A 19,593-nucleotide genomic window follows, 5' to 3' on the forward strand; every position below is an offset into this window, starting at 1 on the left:
TTCTGTTTGTGTTCAGACTACAAGAAAACCCTGGACTAAGGGGCGGGTCTAAAAGGGGGGCGGGTGGTGCCAATGTAGTAAACTGGAAAAACCTAGAGGTGAGTAGGTGAAAGCAAGCACTTAGACACCCATGCGTCAGGGTCATAATGCCACCTGCCTCTGCAGCAGAGTGCAACGCTCCCAAAGTGATTTGGGGAGACTATGTGCTAAGAGGGAAAACACTGCAAAAGCAACTGCATCTGTTAGTTGCAGACTGACAGATAGTACTTCCAGTCAGGACGAGGCATCATCGTCCAATACGTACCTACCTCTAAAAAATAAAGATCTGTGCCGTTCGTAACGGAAACCAACTTTCTCCGGAAGCATTATGGACAAATTTGAGCAAATTGGCTGCTGAATTGGAGGGGGGCCGAGGATTCATCAGTGTTATAGTTATTCTTCGGCCAAGTCATCGTACATTAACAAAGTCTGAAGGAATTAAAGTCAGCTGTTGGTGATCTGATTAGCTAACTTTAAAGGGGACACGTCATACCACCAGGTGTGAGTGTGATAAGCCATTACAAGCAGGTTTGAAAATGTGCAGCATTGTGACAACACAGGTGGGCGTGTCCACCTAGATGTGTGCTGGATAGATCAGTCTACCAGCCTACCCAGTGGACTGTAGCAAACGTCGCTCATCTATTCGTCACACATCTAGGTGGACACGGCTTGTTATGGCTAATCACACTCACACCTGGTGGTATGATATGTCCACTTTAATAACGCTGAAGCAACTCAGCTGTCCTGCTGACTCCAAATTTCACATTGTTCGTTTTGAATCGTTCATCATGATACTTGATACACTCGAAGCACCAGTGATAAAGCCTAGCCCTCGACTTGGAATAACTATTGAAACAGACCCAGCCAGTGTCTGAATTGATATCTGTATTTTCCTGGAGCACATTCAAATTCTGTCCCTGCTCTACATACTGTCCATTTCCTGAACCAGATGTAGGTAAAGCCAACACATACTGTGTCTATACAAATGTACCTTCTCTGGAGCGTACATTTTTCGATTCTGAATTTCAAGAAAAGTAAGCCCTAGCATTGGAATAACTATTGTTATGCACCTCCTCTGTTCTCGGAGGAGGTGGAGGGGGATAGGAATGAAGACTTTTGAGTAGACTATCCTTTACCAGTATCCTAATAGAAGAAGTCTTACCAGGACAGTCTCTGCGTAGGACCTGTGTTGACCCAATCTAAAGCTGATGTGTAAGACTAAACTATCATGGTGCAGGTCATGTTCCTACCCTCCGCCATGATCACCAGATAATGTTACCGGTCATTCTATTTTCCTATTGTATGGTCAACAGATAATGGCAGAAAATTGGATTTCAGATACAAACATGTTCTATTTTCTCTGGCAACCCTAGGCTGCCCGAAAACACACTTGATTTTACCACCGGTTAGCAAAAGGTTTGATAAATTAACCAAAAATATTTAGATGTTAACGTTGGAGCTTCCATACTTATGGAGTGGCAAAAATAATAGGGGGGGGCAATACTAATAAATAAATTTTCAGCGTCTACAGACAGACAGTCATTGTGTGACCATTTCTTTGCTGTTATTTGCAAAGGTGCATTATACCCACTACAGATATTCAGAAAATACATTCATACAATTATAGAATTGTCCATGAGTGTTTTAAAATAATACACATGATTAGAAAGAAGTACCAGGGTGTAGTAGTTCTCTTAGGAAAGGAACACAATTCGTCTACTCAGGCCACTCCCATATCAACCATATCCCTAATCACACAGTACACCTCACCCTCACTTCGAGATGATGTCAAGCAAACATTAGCCAGCTTAACCAACTAGTTTGCTGTGTAGAACTGTTTAACAGTTGTATGTTGCAGCTGAAAATAAGATTTCATCCTGTTTTGTAAATTAACTATGAAAAAAGGTCTAAATATAAAGTAAGTACAGAAAGCTCTAAAAAAAATGGAAGAAAAATAAGAGAAGTAGAAAAAGGTAAAATAGCAGTTAGAACAAGAAGGAACTTTGTGCCATTGTGATCTTAAGGTGAATCAATGCTCCAGGCCTGCAATGCTGGCCAGGCCAGGCCTTCTTGTTAATACTGCTGCTAATTATGGTAAGAAAAGGAAGGTTTGAAAGTTTTCCTTTTTTTGTTTGGCTTAATGTATGTTGAACTAACCCCTCTTCTACAGTAAAACCATGTATTTGGTTTTTACTTTAATTTCACTGTTGAACTAATTTTATTAATATGTAGATGATTACAAATCTTATTAAGATAAGTATCGTGGTTTTCCCGGTTAAAATTTCATTAACAATGTTATTTTCACCAGCAGGTTTGTTTAAATGTCTCTCAAGAACAAAGTGGAAGAGGACAGGACTTAGAGTTATGAATTTGCCATTTCTAGCTATCCTTCTGTCATTACCAGGTACATTTACATTGTGAACATTTAGTTTAACCATATCAATGAGTACCATGAGAACCAAGCAACTTGAATAAGAAGAGGGTGAAAGCACAGCATGTTGGTAATAGATGTGACGACTAAAAAGCAATCTCTTGAACACTGTGTTTGGTTACGATGACTCATAGAATAGAGAAAGGTCCACTTTATATATTTTAAGTTAGGTAATTAGTCTTTGATGTGGATAACACATCAATGCAAGTTGCATACAGCCTCTTGTAGTAATATAAATGATGTTTTTGAGATCATAAAACTACAACGTGAATTATTTGAAAGAATATATATTTAAATTCCGGATACAAGACATATTGTAGGCCATTTCCTGGTTGCTAGGTGATCCTGAATTATTTACAAAATTGATATAATTCAGTTTATCTATTTTTGCATGCAGCATCAAATCTGAAGTTCAGAAGCCAACATGGTATCCTATTTGAAAAATATTTTCCCTTTTACTAGCTTGATAACTATTTTTTCATAGCTGTTGATCTTTAGATGTATTGCTACCTGTATCCCTAGCTGTATAATATTGGTTTCATGATGTCCTGGAACGTTACCCTCACAGCTCAGTGGTCTGCATGTGTCTGTAGTTTCCAGTTCCACCCAACAGCCCCCCATCTCTTTGTGTATCTTGTCATCATGTATTTCATCAGTTGAGCCTCTGTGTCTTGTTCATTCTCAATGAGATATTTTTTCTTTTTTTTTTCCAGCGCTAAATGGTAGTGAGAACTATGCAGTTACTTACACATCTGCTGATGTCTGCGCATTAAGAGAATCAACGGTTGACATCCACTGCACCTATAAATTCCCTTATAACGACCATTACAACGTCACAACACTGTGGTTTACTAAAGGACCGATCGATATGCCAGTTAATCTGATAAATGATACTGACCACGCATGTCGTGTTGAAACCAGCTGCGGAACGATAGAATGTAATTCGTCCAGCTGTAATGCAACATGTACCTTGAGAATCAAAGACTTGAGACAGAGTGACTCTGCTGAGTACAAGTTCAGGTTCATGACAAACATAAAAGGTGGGAAGTGGAGTGGCGTCCCTGGAGTGATGTTATCTGTGACAGGTAAACTTTAATAACTCATTTTTGTGTGAGTGTGTGTGTGTGTTTCTGTGTGTCTGTCTGTGTGTCTGTTTGTGTGTATTTTTGTCGCTTTTTGTGTTCTTGCAGGATTGTCTTGAGTGTAATCTTAATTACTGTTATTAACTCTGTATTTCATTCTCAGACCAGGTGAAGGTGTCCTTTCCTTCCTCTACTGATCCTACCAGGGCAAACATGACATGTCGCAGTATGTGTAGTCTAGCTGGTGGTTTTACCTACATCTGGTTCAGGAATGGACAGTATGTAGAACAGGGGATCTACTACAAAGGCAACATTAGTTCTGAAGACAACTATTCATGTGCTGTTGAAGGATACAAACATCTCCACTCTCCTTTAGTGTGTAAGTCAACTCCACAGTACACTGACATGATACCAGATGTAATGGTCCTTTTAGGGTACAGAACTATATGTAGATGTAGACTATGATGGACTCAAACTGTTGGCATTTTATATTTAAATTAATTTAACTTCTAACAGACGCTCCAAAGACCCCCGTAGTTACCGTGAGTCCCTCTGGTAAAATAGAGGCGGGAAGCTCAGTGACTCTGAGCTGCAGCAGTGATGCCAACCCAGCAGCTAACTACACCTGGTTCAAACATGGAGACTCAGTGGGACAATCAGGACAGAACTACACCATCACTAATATCACATCTGAGCTTGGAGGAAGCTATTACTGCCAACCCCGTAATGCAATTGGATGTCATAATTCCACCTTTTTGTTCATTCGTGTGAAAGGTAATTGCCCTTTTAAAACACGCACACACACACACACACACACACACACACACACACACACACACACACACACACACACACACAGAGTATCAATAGGCCAAGTCTTAATATTTCGCCAACAATGGGCACACAGTTCATGATTGGCCTATTCATTTAGCTGTTTGTTATCAATGTTTGAATTCAGAAGACAATGTTCCAGAAATGACATCATCATCACAGACAACAGCAGTAGCAGTAGGAACAATTGGTGTCTTACTTGCCACCACACTCCTAGTCTTTCTCTGGAAGAGGTAAGATACTCTCCTCTTTCTTTCTTTCTTTTTGAAATTCATTCACTTCTCCTGTTGCTTCTTTATATTTCGGTTCTCTTCCCCAGAACAAGGAGGGCCTCCAGAAACAGTGCACAGGGAGGAAGGCCAAATACCGTGGAGGAGGTGAGACACAGGAAGCCATTTATCACTAACCCATCCTTTACTAAGACCCACAGTGGAATTTACCGGACCAAAACACAAGACCACACAAGAGTCGTCAAGTTGTTTCCTTAGCAAGTATCCTTTTTTGTTGTTGTAGCCCTCTAGGAGATACTTTAAATCCACCATCACCAATGTGTTCAGTCTTGGTTGCATACTTCTGTGGAGCAGTGTTGCCATGCCACGTGTCGACTATGGTATGGTGTGGCCAAATGAAAATAGAAACCTCAGTTTAATCAATATGAGTCTCTTAAGTTAAGAGTCACGTCCTGACAATAATAATAATAATAATAATAATCAATATCTTGTTGAAAGACAGAAGGTCTTACCACCCGTTGGAGGAAACATTGTAGGAAGGACTTGAAGTGCAGCCTACAGCAGCCTGCATGGTGGTACCACTAGTCAGCACCATGGGTCTCTCAATGAGCCAGAAACACATGGCCTTCAGGACTGTCTTCAGAAGTCTAAAGTGTCTACTTAATGTACTATTCTGTGCTCACTCCCCATCAGAAATGTCCTGTTCCGTTGTCTGACAACGTCTCAGCTCTGACCATTCGCTCAGCTCCTGCAGCACAGAGAGAACCAATAGAAGATCAGGATGACCTTCACTATGCCAGCGTCCACATCTCTCACTCAAAGAACCAGGAAGTGCCTCGCTGTTTGGCTGGCTCCTGTGTCCAATCAGATCAGCCAGAAGGGGTCCTTTACTCTGCGGTCAACTTTAAAACACACAGCACTGTGCCTGAGTAAGCTTCTGTTGGTATTTCTGAAGAGAAAGTAGACAAACAAGGTGGCCAAAGTAAGTTCATATGTCCTCTGTCTTCTTTACAGGGCCTGTGACCAGAGAGTGACTGGAGAAACCTCAGATTTGTACAGCACTGTCAAGAAAACACCCCAGGGAGTGAACCAGTAGCGGCAGTAGGGTTTAAATAGCGGGATAACGGATAGTGTCTCGTTCAATATGTTTAAACAGGAAAATACGCTGGCTGATTGTTTGCATCATATCCTATGGTGCTTAATATCCTGTGCTGAATACCTACCACCACTGCTTGATCAATGCACGATCTGACGATTCTTGAATTCATTCTATTTATTTACTTGATCGTTTATGTTCCTCTTGTGGAGGCCGTCAGCGAGGCCACCATCTTATCCAGGGCCTGCGTGCTCTGGTGGACGTTACTCTGCTTCATCGCTGCTCTCTGCTGGTGACCTGAATGTACTGCACCTGTAAGGGTCTAAAATGACAATAATAATAATAATATAGATTTAATTTGAAGGCGCCTTTCTCGGCACTCAAGGACACCGTACAAAGATACACAAAAGTCATTAAAAAGAAAAGACAATAAGAAAAATAAAAACAATAGTCAGAGCAATTGGCATCAGATGGACTAGGCAGTTTTAAGCAGATGTGTTTTGAGTTGGGATTTGAAATGGGGAATGAATCGATTTCGGTAATGAATTCCAGAGACGGGGAGCAGAGCGGCTGAATGCTCTGCGCCCCGTGGCGGTGAGACGGCACAGGGGACAGACAGGTGTGTGGAGGAAGTGGATCTGAGGGAGCAGGAGGGAGTGGGAACATGGAGGAGGTCGGACAGATATGGTGTGGCGAGGTTGTGAATGTCCTTGAGCGCTAAACGGGAGGACTTTTAAATGGATACGGACCTGAACCGGAAGCCAGCGGAGCTGTTGGGGGAGAGGTGTGATTTGGTGGATAGAGGGGGTTCATGTTATGATGTGGGCATGTGAATTCTGGACCAGTCTCACTTTATGGAGGGATTTGTGACGGAGGCCTAAAAGGAGAGAGTTACAGTAATCCAGACGGCAAGGGAAGAGGCTGTGGACAAGGATGGCAGCAGTGTGGGGAGTAAGGGAGGAGCAGAGGTGATTGGTGTTTCGTAGGTGGAAGTAGGCAGACGTGTAGGATAATGTTATGAACAATCATGGAAAAAGACACTGAAGTTAAATGGGCGACAAACCAACTTTAAGCTGGACACTGGTGCGGAGGTGATAGCCATGTCGCCTTTAATCTACTCAGAAAAACAGCATGGCATACTAACCAGGGCCCGGTTTCCCGATAACGTTCTCTCTTAGCACGTTACGTAGACTCCTACGTTTAGACTTCTCAAAGTTGTTTACCTCTATAGGCGTGGTGTTCCGAACGGTGCCTTAGGAGTCTTCTTAGGTAACACTCCTTTCGTCGTTCGTAAACGGCGCTGTCCAGAAAGAACGTGCTGAAATCGATTGCTCAGAGATCGACTTTCCATTTCATGCGCAGGTGCATTACAGCGTTCTAAAATATATTGCAGTCTTTGCGAATAAAACATTGCTCAAAATCCTTCTAGCAGGCCCAAACATTAATTTAACCATGGGCGAACATAGCATAGCTTACACTGATTTATAAAAAAATATATAGAAAAATCGACATTTTGAAATGAAAACTAAATTCTTAATAGTTTATTTAGCTTATTATATAACTGTTGTTTTTGCTGAGACTGCTTTTGCTAACACTAGGGGTCTGTGTGCGGGCTTTGCGCACCGCCCGGCCAGTGTGTGTTTGTCAGGTGAAAACTAAATGTCAAGGAACAGAGGCGGTGGTTGAAAAAAGTCTTTCTACCACTTAATACGTTCACTCATTTCTTATAAAGGTTTATTCATTACTTATTATAATTTCCTTCATTTGGAAGACAGTATTGTTCTTTTTTGATTTGTAAAATCATTGTGATAATAATATAATAATAATGAAATGATTGGAGCTGACCTCGCCTTGCTGTACCGACGGCCCAAATAAAGAACCGCCGAGACAACATCCTTAATTCAAACATGGCGTTTCATTTGTCCTCAATTGGCTACGGATGCGAACTGTTTCCCGAACCCTTCTTAAAGCCTTCTTAACTACGTCATTCGTAACCTCTTCTTTAAGTTATTCACGTGTTTCCCGAAACGTTCTTTGCTACGAATCTCTTTCGTACGTCGTTCGTTGGTAAGGTCGGTCTGAAGCGCTCGTAGAACCTTCTTAGCTCTACCATAGTGATGGTTCAGCTCCTGCTCCTGCTAGTCGCCACCACTGTACCTTTAGGAATCCCTGTTGCGCATGGAACTGCCACATTGACAGTAGCCACGTTTACATGGACACTTCTGATCCGATTCCTATTCCTATCACGCAATCCGAATGTAGGCCTGCTGTAGATATTGTATTTACAAAAGATGTAAGCGTACGTCTGTATGTCTCTCACGCACAACCGTTATGTTGGTCTGGACTTAAATTATAGGCCTATATGTAAGGGATAATGTTGTACAGAATGCAGGTCATTATCGGGAAAATAAGCCCCGACAGGGCGAACCGGACCCCGACGCGAAGGGGCCTAAAGGGTATTATTTTCGATAACGACCGGCGACGTTCTATACATTATCCCGCTCATTACACGGTTCCTTGCCAAAACAAAACAGTATCTTCACACGGTATGTATTTTTACAATTACCATTCCTAGTGTTGATCAGCAGAGAAATAGTCCACCAAAGATGTTGACGTCACTTAGCAACCGGACACGCTGGGGTTGATGAGTTACTGGACTACTTACGGAGTGGTAAGAAAGACGTGAATCAGGCAAAAACAACCACTTTCCTTGACAGCGGTCTAGTTAGTCTCGCAAAGCCAGACCAAACTACAGCAAGTAGAATGGTCTGGAGCCACGCTACCTCGAGCCGTCTATCCGTGGGGAAACTGGGCGGGCCTGTTTTTATTTCTTTAAACCAATCACAATCGTCTAGGGCGGGGCTAAGCCCGGGAAGCAGCAGCGGTGTCCATGCAAACTTCTTGACGTTCAGAGGCTGTCAGAAATGGCTCAATCCCAAACGCCACAAAAAACCATTAACGATGTATGTCGCCTATGTGGAGATAATTTTATAGATAAAAAGAACAAACATTGTTTGATTCTTTGTCACGATGATTTCAAGCCACCATACACTTTGGCCCTTGAGGAGCTCACGGGACCTATAAAAACGAACGACGTTTTAACATTTATATGTGGTTCTTGTAGAACACTACTAAAGAAATACCGTAGGAACTATTGTGAAGTGGAACGGATCGGTTCATTGGTTAAATCCATGTCAAACGCTCATGCCGCTGTCAGAGTGAAACGATGCGCCAAATCCACACCAACCGGCGATAGTCGTGACCGCAAACGCATCGTCCCCGGGGAGAATCCTGCCAGACGGAGTCTCCAAGGTAATGTCAAAATAGGCTATGTTGTGGTCCTACCATTGTAATGAAATCAGATAGTCAGTAATCAGTAATTACATTATATTAAAATTAAACAAGATTGGATGTCTAGTTCCACAAACAATTTTGAAAACTTGTCTGTAGGCCTATAGCCATTTACCACCAACTGCTATTCATGTGTCTCTTTGGAAAACAATGTTATACTGTCCAGAGATGTGTCCACGGAAAGAGCCAAACATGCCAACTTTACAGCGCCGTCAAAGTCCTCTTCAAAACTCGCCATACTGCCTAGTTTTCGAGTTTGAGGGGGAGCACAATACGGTAACGCCAGCAACCGGAAGGGGAGGAGTCGCGGCCAAATCGGCTGCTAAGCAATAGACGCTGTCCACTTCCGTTCAGCCAGACTAGTCTAGTTTGGTGTGCATAAAAGTACAGACGGACCAATTGCAAACTGCTGCAACTGCTGATGCCATCTCTAAGTTAAAAACTAGCCGCACCCAGCCCAAACCAATCTGAATAATTGTATAGGCCTACATGTCGATTATAGCGGACCACATCACCTCTTCTATTCTGCATGGAGTTATATTCCGATCAGAGAATTGTATTCCGATTGAGGCGTATATATGATCATTTTTTATTCCGGTTGAGCTGTTCTTCCACTTCTTATCGGATCAGAAGTGTCCATTTAAACGCTGCTACTGCAAGCCGAAGCTGAAGCAGGGAGCCAAGCCCTATGCTTTGTCACTGATCACAGAAGTGCCCACACCTAAAGATGTTGCTGATGTTTTTTTGGGCATAAGTTAAGTATGTGAGAAAGTTTTTGCCACATTTCGCTGAGCTCTCACAGCCGATAACAGAACTCCTCAAAGCATACGATGACTGGGCCTGGGGGAGCATGCAGCAGCGGGCCTTCGAGGAGCTGCATCGAAAACTGAGCTCACCCGCTGTCTGAGCAGAGTACTGCCCGAACAGAGACACAAAGGTCACAGCAGATGCTTCCTCATTTGGGCTCGGAGGAGTTGCGTCCAGTTGCCTTTATCTCCCGCAGCATGACTGAAGCAGAGCGTAGATACGCCCAGATTGAAAAAGAAGCACTTGCGTTGACCTGGGCGTGTGAACGCTCTCAGTCTTATCTAGTTTGGATGGACTTTCTCACACAGAAAGAACACAAACACCTCATCTCCCTAATGGGCAGCAGAGCCCTTGACAATTGACAAAGTTTGAGAACCACTGACGTACAGGATTGAACACGTGCCGGGGAAAAATCTTGTCACAGCAGACGCCCTTTCCAGGGCACCTATCCAAACCCCACCTACAGAGGAGGATGCAGCTGGAGACAGATGTCAGGTTGTACATCAACAACATAGTTGGAAACTTGCCTGCATCAGAGGGTAGACTGGTTCAGATCAGGGCCACACAGGACACAGATAATATCTGCAAAAGACTAAAAAACATGGTGCAGACTGGATGGCCTAACAGAATGGCTCGCCGACCAGAACTTCAACAGTACTGGCAGTATCGCCAGGATCTGCTGGTAGCAGACGGTCTGCTAATGAAGGGTAACAGACTTGTCATCCCCGTTACTATGCAAGAGGAAATGCTCAACAAGATTCATGATGGTCACCAGGGCATGACAAAATGTATCGCCAGAGCACAGCAGTCTGTATGTCGGCCGGGTCTGACCAAACATATAAAACAGAAAGTGGAAAACTGATATGTGCAAAGGAAGTTCACAATGCACCAGAACCACTGCTGATGATGCCATAACCTGCTAGACCAGGGGTCGGCAACCCTGGGCACGCGTGCCACCACTGGAACATGGCAGCATAATCATTGGCACACTTGGGGAAAAAAATAATCGTAATTTTTTTATAATTATAAATTTTTATTATTAAAAAATGTCAACGCACAATGCGGAAGCAGGACGATGGCTACCGATTTTTTTTGCACTTTATTCTGTTTTGGGCATTTCCTCCCAGTGAAAATATGTTTCAATGAGTTACTGAAAGCAGTGTTCTGAAATGGGATCAATTAACAGTTTTTAAACCGATGTTGTGAGTAATAGAGAAGAAAATATTGAAATAATTGTGGCCTGTTACATGGCCTTGACATGGTTTTGCAAAGATGTACATGTCTTAAAGATATTGATGTGGATGGTTCCAACATTCTCATGTAATGTCTCTGTTTCTTACATTTCTCACAGTGCAAATATGTTTTTGAATGAGATTCTGAAACTACTGTTTTAAGATGGGACATATGTAGTTATAATATGTAAGCCCATGCTGCAAATATAACAAAAAAAAAAACTTTTAAATGTTCATGCATGATTGTGGACTATATGGAAATGATTAATTTCCAGGTCTCCTGGAAATGTTTTTATAATTCAGTTTACTATTTAATATATTGTTGCTTAAGGCGCTCTCATTAACGAGAAAATGTCAAACTGGAACTGCATGTTGAAAAGGTTGCTGACCCCTGTGCTAGACCATGATAGCGCGTTGCAGCAGATCCTTTTTCAGTGGAAAAGCGCAAAGTACCTTGTGGTTATTGACTACTTCTCACGCTACATTTAAATAGCTAACCTCACCTCAACTACCACAGCCCATGTAAAGGAAAAGTTGAAGTTCATATTCGCACGCCATCGAGTCCCAGACACTGTCGTCTCTGACAACAGCCCCCAATTCTCTGCAACCGAGTTTGCGGACTTCGCCGGGGAATACGACTTCAGCCACGTGACCAGCAGCCCCAGTTATCTGCAGAGCAACAGGGAAGCCAAAAGAGCTGTGCCGACGGTGAATTCTCTCTCGGGTAAGAGAGAGGATCCACACAAGGCCTTCTTGTCTTACAGGGCTATTCCGTTTTCACATGGTTCATCCCACGCACAGCTATTGATGGGTCGGCGTATCAGAACACCTTTGCCTATAAGCCAGGAGAAACTACAGCCAAATTTGCCTAACCTCCAGGCTTTCAAAAGGAAGGATCAAGACATGAAGGAGAAACGATCTTCTTAATTCAATAAAAGACTCTGAACAAAAGAAAGACAAGAGCTCAGACCAGGACAAGGGTCTGGGTGAAAAACCCCACTCTGAGTCTGGAACTGTCAGAGGCCCAGCTCCAACACCAAGATCTTAAAACGTTGACCTACCCTCGTGGAGTCTACGAAGAAATAGACTCCACATCAGGGTCATTTCAGAGGCTCCTACTGTGACCAGATAAGGGGGGGGTGATAGTTTAAATATCTTGGCCTTTGGCTCGACTCCCAACTCACTTTCAGACCTCATATTGATTCCATAATTAAAAAAATGAAACTTCGTCTTAAGAATGTTATATTGCTGAATTAATTGTTTTACAAAACAGTTTAGATTACAAATTATTACTCAAATTATATTGCCGATAATTGATTATGCGGCTGTTGTTTATCAGAACACAGCCAAAACCAATCTCAAACCTCTGAATGTGATTGATAATATTTTCTGCAGATTTGTTTTGAGGTGTCCATTCAGAACTCATCACTGTCATATGTATCAGTCTTTGAACCAGTTTCACTGGTTACACTTTGTTCAGAAATGCATTTTTTTCCATGCATTTCTGAATGCATGGAAAAAATGCAATGTTCAAAAGGGATGCGCATTTTATTCCATATCGTTCATCCCAAGAAATACAGACTTTTCTTTCCTTCTTTTCTTTTTTGTTCAAAGAATAGCCGAAGAAATTGGGGGGAGAGCCTTTACATTTAAAGCTTGCTCTACTTGGAATGGCTTACCTAGGTCTCTTAGAGCCATTTCCTCTTTCAACAGTTTAGTGGTCTCTTCTTAATCATTTGCATACAAGCTGCAACTGTTTTCCTCATGCTGGACATGAATGACCCTAACTGTAACTGCTTATTGTCTAATAACCAATGGTTGGTATGGGGAGGATATGGGTGGTTTTGGTATGACTGAAAGCTTTTGTCCGTCTGTATGTTTGTAATGTATGTTTTTTTCTTTGTGAGGTCCCCTCGAAAACGAGATGGTTTATCTGAAGGGGTTTCCTCTGAATAAAATTGAAATGATAAGAAACCCAACTAGAATGGACTTGATATAAAGTACCCAAGACTACACCGGCTACACAAGTGTCTCCGTTTATTAAACCTGCACAGAATATAAACAATCCTGTTACAGTCAGCCTTCCACAGAATATAGCCTTTATTCAATTATAATAAATTAAATTGTGATTGGGGAGGGCCGCATGTCAATAGGCTCATTTTAATAACTATCATCAAGGTACCTTCTGGTGCTCTAGTCGCACAAGCACCAAGGCCTACTGAGATCTTTGGCATGCTATCAAGACAGTTGCTTGTGAAGACCGCCAAGGGACTTGCGGAGTATCTTTTTCGACAGCTACGCCGACTGCCATGATGAGGAGAGAGAGCAAGAGAGCGATGGTGCATCTTCAGAGGCAGTAGATGGGACATTGTGGAAAGAAGGGCAGGGTGAGAATTGAATTGAATAAATAGATAGGTAGCCTAAGTTGCCATGAGTTCAATGCAATGCTGATGTTGCGGCGGAGTGTTTGGGCTTTTTTAAATGCATTAATGCAATTTCAATTCAGGCGATCGTTTTACATAGGCCTATGGCCCTGTCTTTTTGCAGTGCACAGTTTTACATTTTTGTGGGTTGTTTTCGTTACTTTATTTGAACTTGTATGCGTTTAAAAGAGAAATATGCCTGCCCAATAAAGAAATATTTTGTTAACTTTGAGTGATTATTGCAGTTTGCTGCTGCTTACAAATCTCAACAGCGACAGAATGCATTCAGTTTAACAGAATGGTTTGGGAATCATTCAATGGTTTACTTTAAAGGTCCCATGGCATGATACCTTATGGATGTTTTAATATAGATATTAAAGGGCCCCTACTAGAGCCCGACCGATATATCCGCAGGCCGATATTAGGCATTTTTCAAACTATTCGGTATCGGCATTGATAATGGCCGATAAATGAGTAAAAAAAACAAAAAAAAAAAACTAACCCAGCCAGAGTTAGGCAGAGTGAATGACGGAGATCGACGGAGATCATCGGTGTTGTTCATGTGTGCAAGTGTGTTCATGGTAAGTTGGCAACTGTCACGAGACATACATTGCTTGAATAACAATTAAAAGAACATCCCCATCAATTCTCTAAAGACGATAAGCATGACTTAATTCATGACTACCATGTCCAGTTATGCTGTTGTTACGTGTAAGCTGAGAGTGAAAAGGATTTAAAGGATAACTACAAATAACCAATGTTAGGGAAATCTGTTTGTTTTGTTGCGTGTTTCTGGATTTTTTTTTAATATATATATATATATATATATACCGGCATATATATCGGCATATCGGATTTTTAAATCACAAAATATTCGTATCGTATTGGCCTTTAAAATCCTATATCGGTCGGGCTCTCCCTACCACAGTATTTGAAGACGTTCCCGAAATTCAGCCTTGGTGCAGAATTACAGCCACTACAATCCAGTCGCACATTGAGCTTTCCCCAAACGCGTCGTTTCGGTGTCTGTAGCTTTAATGCAACTGAGGAGGAAAGAGGCTGGTCAAGTAGGAGTGTGGGGTGCGGCCCGGAGCAGCTTGCGGCCACAGAACCATGCGCTGTTTACAGTGGATGTATCGTGATGGCGAGGCGCAGGAGCGTCGCTAGCAATAGGGTGTATGCACTAAGCTGTGTGACGTACTTCCTGTTTCAAATAATACAGCTCGGTTGCTTCCGGTCTGTGTGTTTATCGCGCTAGCCTGCTGACTTTGATACCGTAAACATGGATCAAGACCGCAAACATCTAAAAACTGGACATTTTCAGAGGCAGGAGACAACCTACGCAGAGCACTGATGTGTCCCCCACTGTACAGCGTCAGCAAAATTCAACGGGGTATTAAGTTTTCATGGCTTTCCGAGCCAAACTGACGTGAGGAGTCGATGGATTGTGAACATACGCCGGGATGCATATGTCATCACCACTCACTCCAAGGTCTGTAGCAGACACTTTAGTCCCGACAAGTTGATTGAGCCAACTACTCCTCAGGGTCGAAGGAGACTTGCAAAAGGTGCCGAAGCGACCCTTTTTGAGTGGAACCAGTATACAGTCGAAACCCCAAGGCGCGGCGTGTGGGAGAGAGTTGATCGGTTCGTCGAAACTGCCCCTCCGGAAGATGAAGTTGATCTCCTATTCAACGATCAAGACTACTGCTCTCTCTGAACCGACTGCCATGGATATGTCCGCATCCGCTGCTGAAAGCGTCTCAAATGAAGTACAGGAGCTGAGAAAGGAGCTACAGGAGTTACGTCTCCAGCGAGAGTTTGGACTGCAGCGGTTTGCTGGCTCCGACGCAGACATCCGAATTTACACAAGGGAAGTCACTTTTTCACAGTCACATTTTTTGTACTAGTCTTTTATTAGCCTAGTCCCTACGTGACGGGGATATGTGTCAGTCAGGGACATTGTTGGTTAGAAAATAGCTTTACGTTACAGATTAATTTATAGTACTGTACCAAATTTTTTCTTAATAGGTCTGTGAATGATTAATAGGACACAAGTAGTGGCATGTTGAGAGATGGTGTAATTGGAGTTTGGAGACCACACCAATAGTACAAAAACAAACATTTATAATACAGATTTGTGTAAAGACTTACAGAGACGTGTTTCCAGTTCAAGTCTACAAAAGTTTATTTTTAAATGGTTGAAAAAAGTCATGTTATTATTCTATGAGATGAAAATAGGAGCACTGAAGCGCCAGCGCCAGAATGTGACCGTCTCCAACTCCACCAATGCTGGTCCTAGAAAAAAATACTATTAATAAACAATTGTAAAAATGTATGAATTGAGCAGGTAACACCCTACTTATCTACATGCAAGTACACGGCAAACCACCAAACCGCGCCTCCCAAAGATACGGCCCGGACAAGAACACTACTCTAAAAAGAGAGCACAGAGAACACATTAGGGCATTGGATATCCACACACATCAGGTTGTCTTACAGGAAGTTGGTGCAGTTATTGAACTGCACCCAAAGAGGAAACTAAACAAACCTGTCAGCTGAGTGCCAGGGATTAGTTACGACGCCATCCGTTGCATAGTGGCACAAGTGGATGGGAGAAATACAGGTCACCCTGCTACATAAATAAATATATATATATTATATATACGATAAAATCTTAATCTTAGTAGTTACTGTTGACATTATTTTGGTAACAATGTATACTTTTGATGTACACTTCTAATTGAACATTTTTATGCGATGTCTTTTGTGAATAGATTTGCCAGCTACAACCATCTGATAGCTTTTTGGTCTTTGATTGAGCCTTCTCTACAAGATGGTCCGTGTTTCCAGAGCCAAATCAGCTGCCCAGAAAAAAGAAGTGGTCGCACCTGCACGTGCATCAACAGTACTTTATAAGTAGTTACAGATGTAATTATACGTAATGCCATTGCATTTGTATTGGTTGTTTTTGAGCTATACTTTTTTTCTTTTCCTCTCAGAGACAGCTGCTCCAGCCCATAGATTAACTCTTTCTTTTTTCATCCCTTGGCTGATGAATCACAAAGCTTGATCTAAGAGAAAAAGGTAAATCATTAGAAATATAACCTCAGCATCATGGGTGTAAAAAACAACTTGTTTCTTATGAAGGTAAGTACTTCAACTGTGCTAGAAAAAGCCTACCACCCTGAATGCTTACTGTTATATTCTCTTCCTCTTAAAATAAAGATGTGTTTTTTTTTTTAAAGCGGACTCCAAGAATCACAATTATTCCAATGTACCTGTACTTCTGCTGTGCAAACGACAATAAATGTCTTGTTTATTGAAAAGTTGTAGCCTTGTACTCATTACCTTGACTATATTAAATTGTGTGTGAAAAACAGGGAGACATGAAAAACATTCAAGTTGGTGGCCCTTGAGGACTACATTTAGCTACTGCTTAACCGAACAAACACCACTGAACAGGGATGAACACAGCTTCCTGCCTAGACTCTAAAACTGTGGTGCCTCGCTCTTCCCCATCGACCTGTAGCACAAGGCTCTCACGCTGACCTGCACTGTCAGCTTGTCTTTATTGGACACTGAATGAAACACATACAAATTCATTAAGCTTCAATTGTACTGGGTTACTCGCATCATCACATCTATAACATGTTACTACATGGAAAGAAACGTTAGGTAGCTAAGTAATGTTACTTTTATATACACAAAACCGTGGCTGTACTTAAACTATTATTACTCAACACAACAGGCAAACATCAAGGCTGATATAAAACACTTGTTAAGAAATCTTGTTGGCGTTTGCTGTTCCTGCGTCGTAATACACGTTCGACAGTGACAGTTAACTGACAGATTAGACTTTGACAGTAGCTAGCGTCTGTTAGATGTTGTTTTCTTACCTTCGTAGCTGTGAATGTAGTTAATAATAATAATTCATAATAATAATTCATACTTTATTGTCATTGTGCAAACTTGTACAATGAAATTGGGGGTGGTGCTCACTACCCATAGTGCAAAATAAAACAGTGCAAAAATACAAACACAAACAACAGCAATAGGCACAATAAATATAAATATGCAGTCATAACATATAAGTGTCTTTTTTTTTAAATAAATAAATATGGTAGAGGATTTCACATGTCCATTGGGGGGGGGGGGGGCGGGGGGTCAGGCGTTAAGTAGACGAATTGCCCAGGGGTAGAAGGTATTCCTCAGCCTGTTTGTCCGGCTCCCAAGGGACCTGTATCTCCTACCCGAAGGGAGGAGTTGGAAGAAGCCATGGCCGGGGTGTGATGGGTCACTCATAATTCTTTTTGCCCTATTCAGCCCCCGGGAGGTGGCAATGTTCTCCAGGGAGGGCAGGGGGCAGCCGATGATTTTTCCTGCCGTCTTAATAACCCCCTGCAGGGTTTTCCTGTCTTTGGCTGTGCAGTTTGCGTACCACACCGTAATGCCATACACCAGTACACTTTCAACAGCAGAGTGGTAAAAGGTCTGCAGCAGCTTTGTCCCCACCTAGTTCGAACCATACAGCCTAAACCCCTTCTCCAATTTGCTTGTCGGAGTTTTTGTTTCCCGACATAAACGATGCACATCTGTGATATTTATAGTCGGCAGCTCCTGTAAACACCGGGTGTAGAACGTTGCCATCTTGGAACCGGAAGCTGATGAGCTGTATTACGGCGAATCAGGAAGTGCTTGTGCAAGTAGCCTATTGAAAACCTTCGGGGCTGAAGCCCAGAAGTAAGAGTCCTCTTGAAATGGGGGTTCGGGTGTTTCTCCTGGGCTGACAAAGATGCAATTGTAACGTAGTTTGTGAAGTAAAGTAAAGACCAATCGTCATGTCTGACTCATGTCAGGGCAGGCCTACTGAGTAGGTTAATGTTTACGCTAAGGATAGGAAAGTGCACCACATAGGCTACACCAGCAGCCCAAATGAGACATTAGAAAAGCCTGTGGCCAAGAACAGTGGTTGAGTGCAGTAGAGGCAATATATGATATGAAAAGGTTCACGTTTATACTGAGGGTGCAAGGGGGGAAGCTTGACTCGAGATGGGTGAAATGGATTGAGTATAAGAGAGAGGAACAAATGAAACGTTTATAGGACACCGCACGACCATGAAGCCTGCAAGAGATGTTATATAAATAAGGAGTAGCCCACATGTCACACTGTCGACTCGATCGATAATACAAGGTTTATTGACGGCCTGCCTATATGTGGTTGGAGATGCGTGTGAAACAGTTATGGCCGGGCCCATAGGCTCCGGCCTTAACTGGGGTGTGGGGAGAAAACAGCCGTCTTTAGTAAAGAGGTGTTTCTCGCTGTCACACGCTTCTCCCTCGCCCTGTAATAGCCGGCGCTTGTGGGGCGGGCTCATGCCCCATGAGCCCGCTGCCAGAGGCCTTTGACGGCTCCTCGCCGCAGCCTGCGATGGAGGCGGGCGGGGCTGGTAAGCCGGGCGAGGTTGTCTTTTTAAAAGTAATGTAGGGCTGGCTCGATCAATAATACAAGGCTTATTGACGGCCTGCCTATATGTAGCGGTGTGAAACAGTTATGACCGAGCCGATAGGCTCCAGCGTTAACTGAGGTGTGGGGAGAAAACAGCCGTCTTTAGTAAAGAGGCGTTTCTCGCTGTCACACGCTTCTCCCTCGCCCCGTAATTGCCTTCGCCGGCGCTTGTGGGGCGGGACATTGCCCCATGAGCCCGCTGCCCGGTGGCATTCGCTGGCCGCTCGCCGCAGCCTGCGATGGAGGTGGGCGGGGCTGGTAAGCCGGGGGGCCAGGAGGAGGAGCTGCCGGCGGCGCCTTGACAGTGGCTGTCGAGGCCAATGGTGGCGCCGGGAGCCTGGAGCGGAGCGCTGCTGCCCGGGTGGAGGCGGGGGGCGGGAGACGTGTCTCCGGAATTTCTCTGCCTCCTCGGAAGCGGCCTGCATTTCATCCACCATAGATGACAGACGGGGCCCGAACAGCCCGTCCGGGCTGATGGGGCACTCCGGTAACTGTCGCCTCATCGGCTCAAGGATGCCCGGGGTCTGCTGCAGCCACAGGTTCCTCTGTATGAGGTGCTGCC

At 43.2% G+C, this 19,593-nt stretch overlaps 1 protein-coding gene and 1 long non-coding RNA gene across 3 annotated transcripts; both read left to right on the top strand.

Moving 5' to 3' along the window:
- The first annotated feature begins 1,556 nt into the window (after positions 1–1,556).
- On the top strand, positions 1,557–7,595 carry LOC132454150 (HEPACAM family member 2-like). 2 transcript variants are annotated; one of them, XM_060047357.1, is made up of 9 exons: positions 1,557–2,133; positions 2,348–2,443; positions 3,184–3,555; positions 3,716–3,931; positions 4,069–4,326; positions 4,511–4,616; positions 4,703–4,760; positions 5,307–5,542; positions 5,628–7,595. In XM_060047357.1, exons 1-9 carry the CDS (start codon positions 2,088–2,090, stop codon positions 5,707–5,709), a joined length of 1,470 nt encoding a protein of 489 aa, XP_059903340.1. In that variant the 5' UTR covers positions 1,557–2,087; the 3' UTR covers positions 5,710–7,595. The 2 variants fall into 2 exon arrangements, with proteins under 2 accessions (XP_059903340.1, XP_059903341.1); XM_060047358.1 differs by having other exon boundaries at positions 2,351–2,443.
- Positions 7,596–14,696: 7,101 nt separating this feature from the next.
- LOC132454155 (uncharacterized) lies at positions 14,697–16,888 on the top strand. The gene is made up of 2 exons (XR_009524883.1): positions 14,697–16,027; positions 16,213–16,888. It is a non-coding gene; the product is annotated as an uncharacterized LOC132454155 (long non-coding RNA).
- Positions 16,889–19,593: the final 2,705 nt, after the last annotated feature.

Source organism: Gadus macrocephalus, chromosome 3 (genome assembly GCF_031168955.1).
Source record: "Gadus macrocephalus chromosome 3, ASM3116895v1".
Classification (NCBI taxonomy): domain Eukaryota; kingdom Metazoa; phylum Chordata; class Actinopteri; order Gadiformes; family Gadidae; genus Gadus; species Gadus macrocephalus.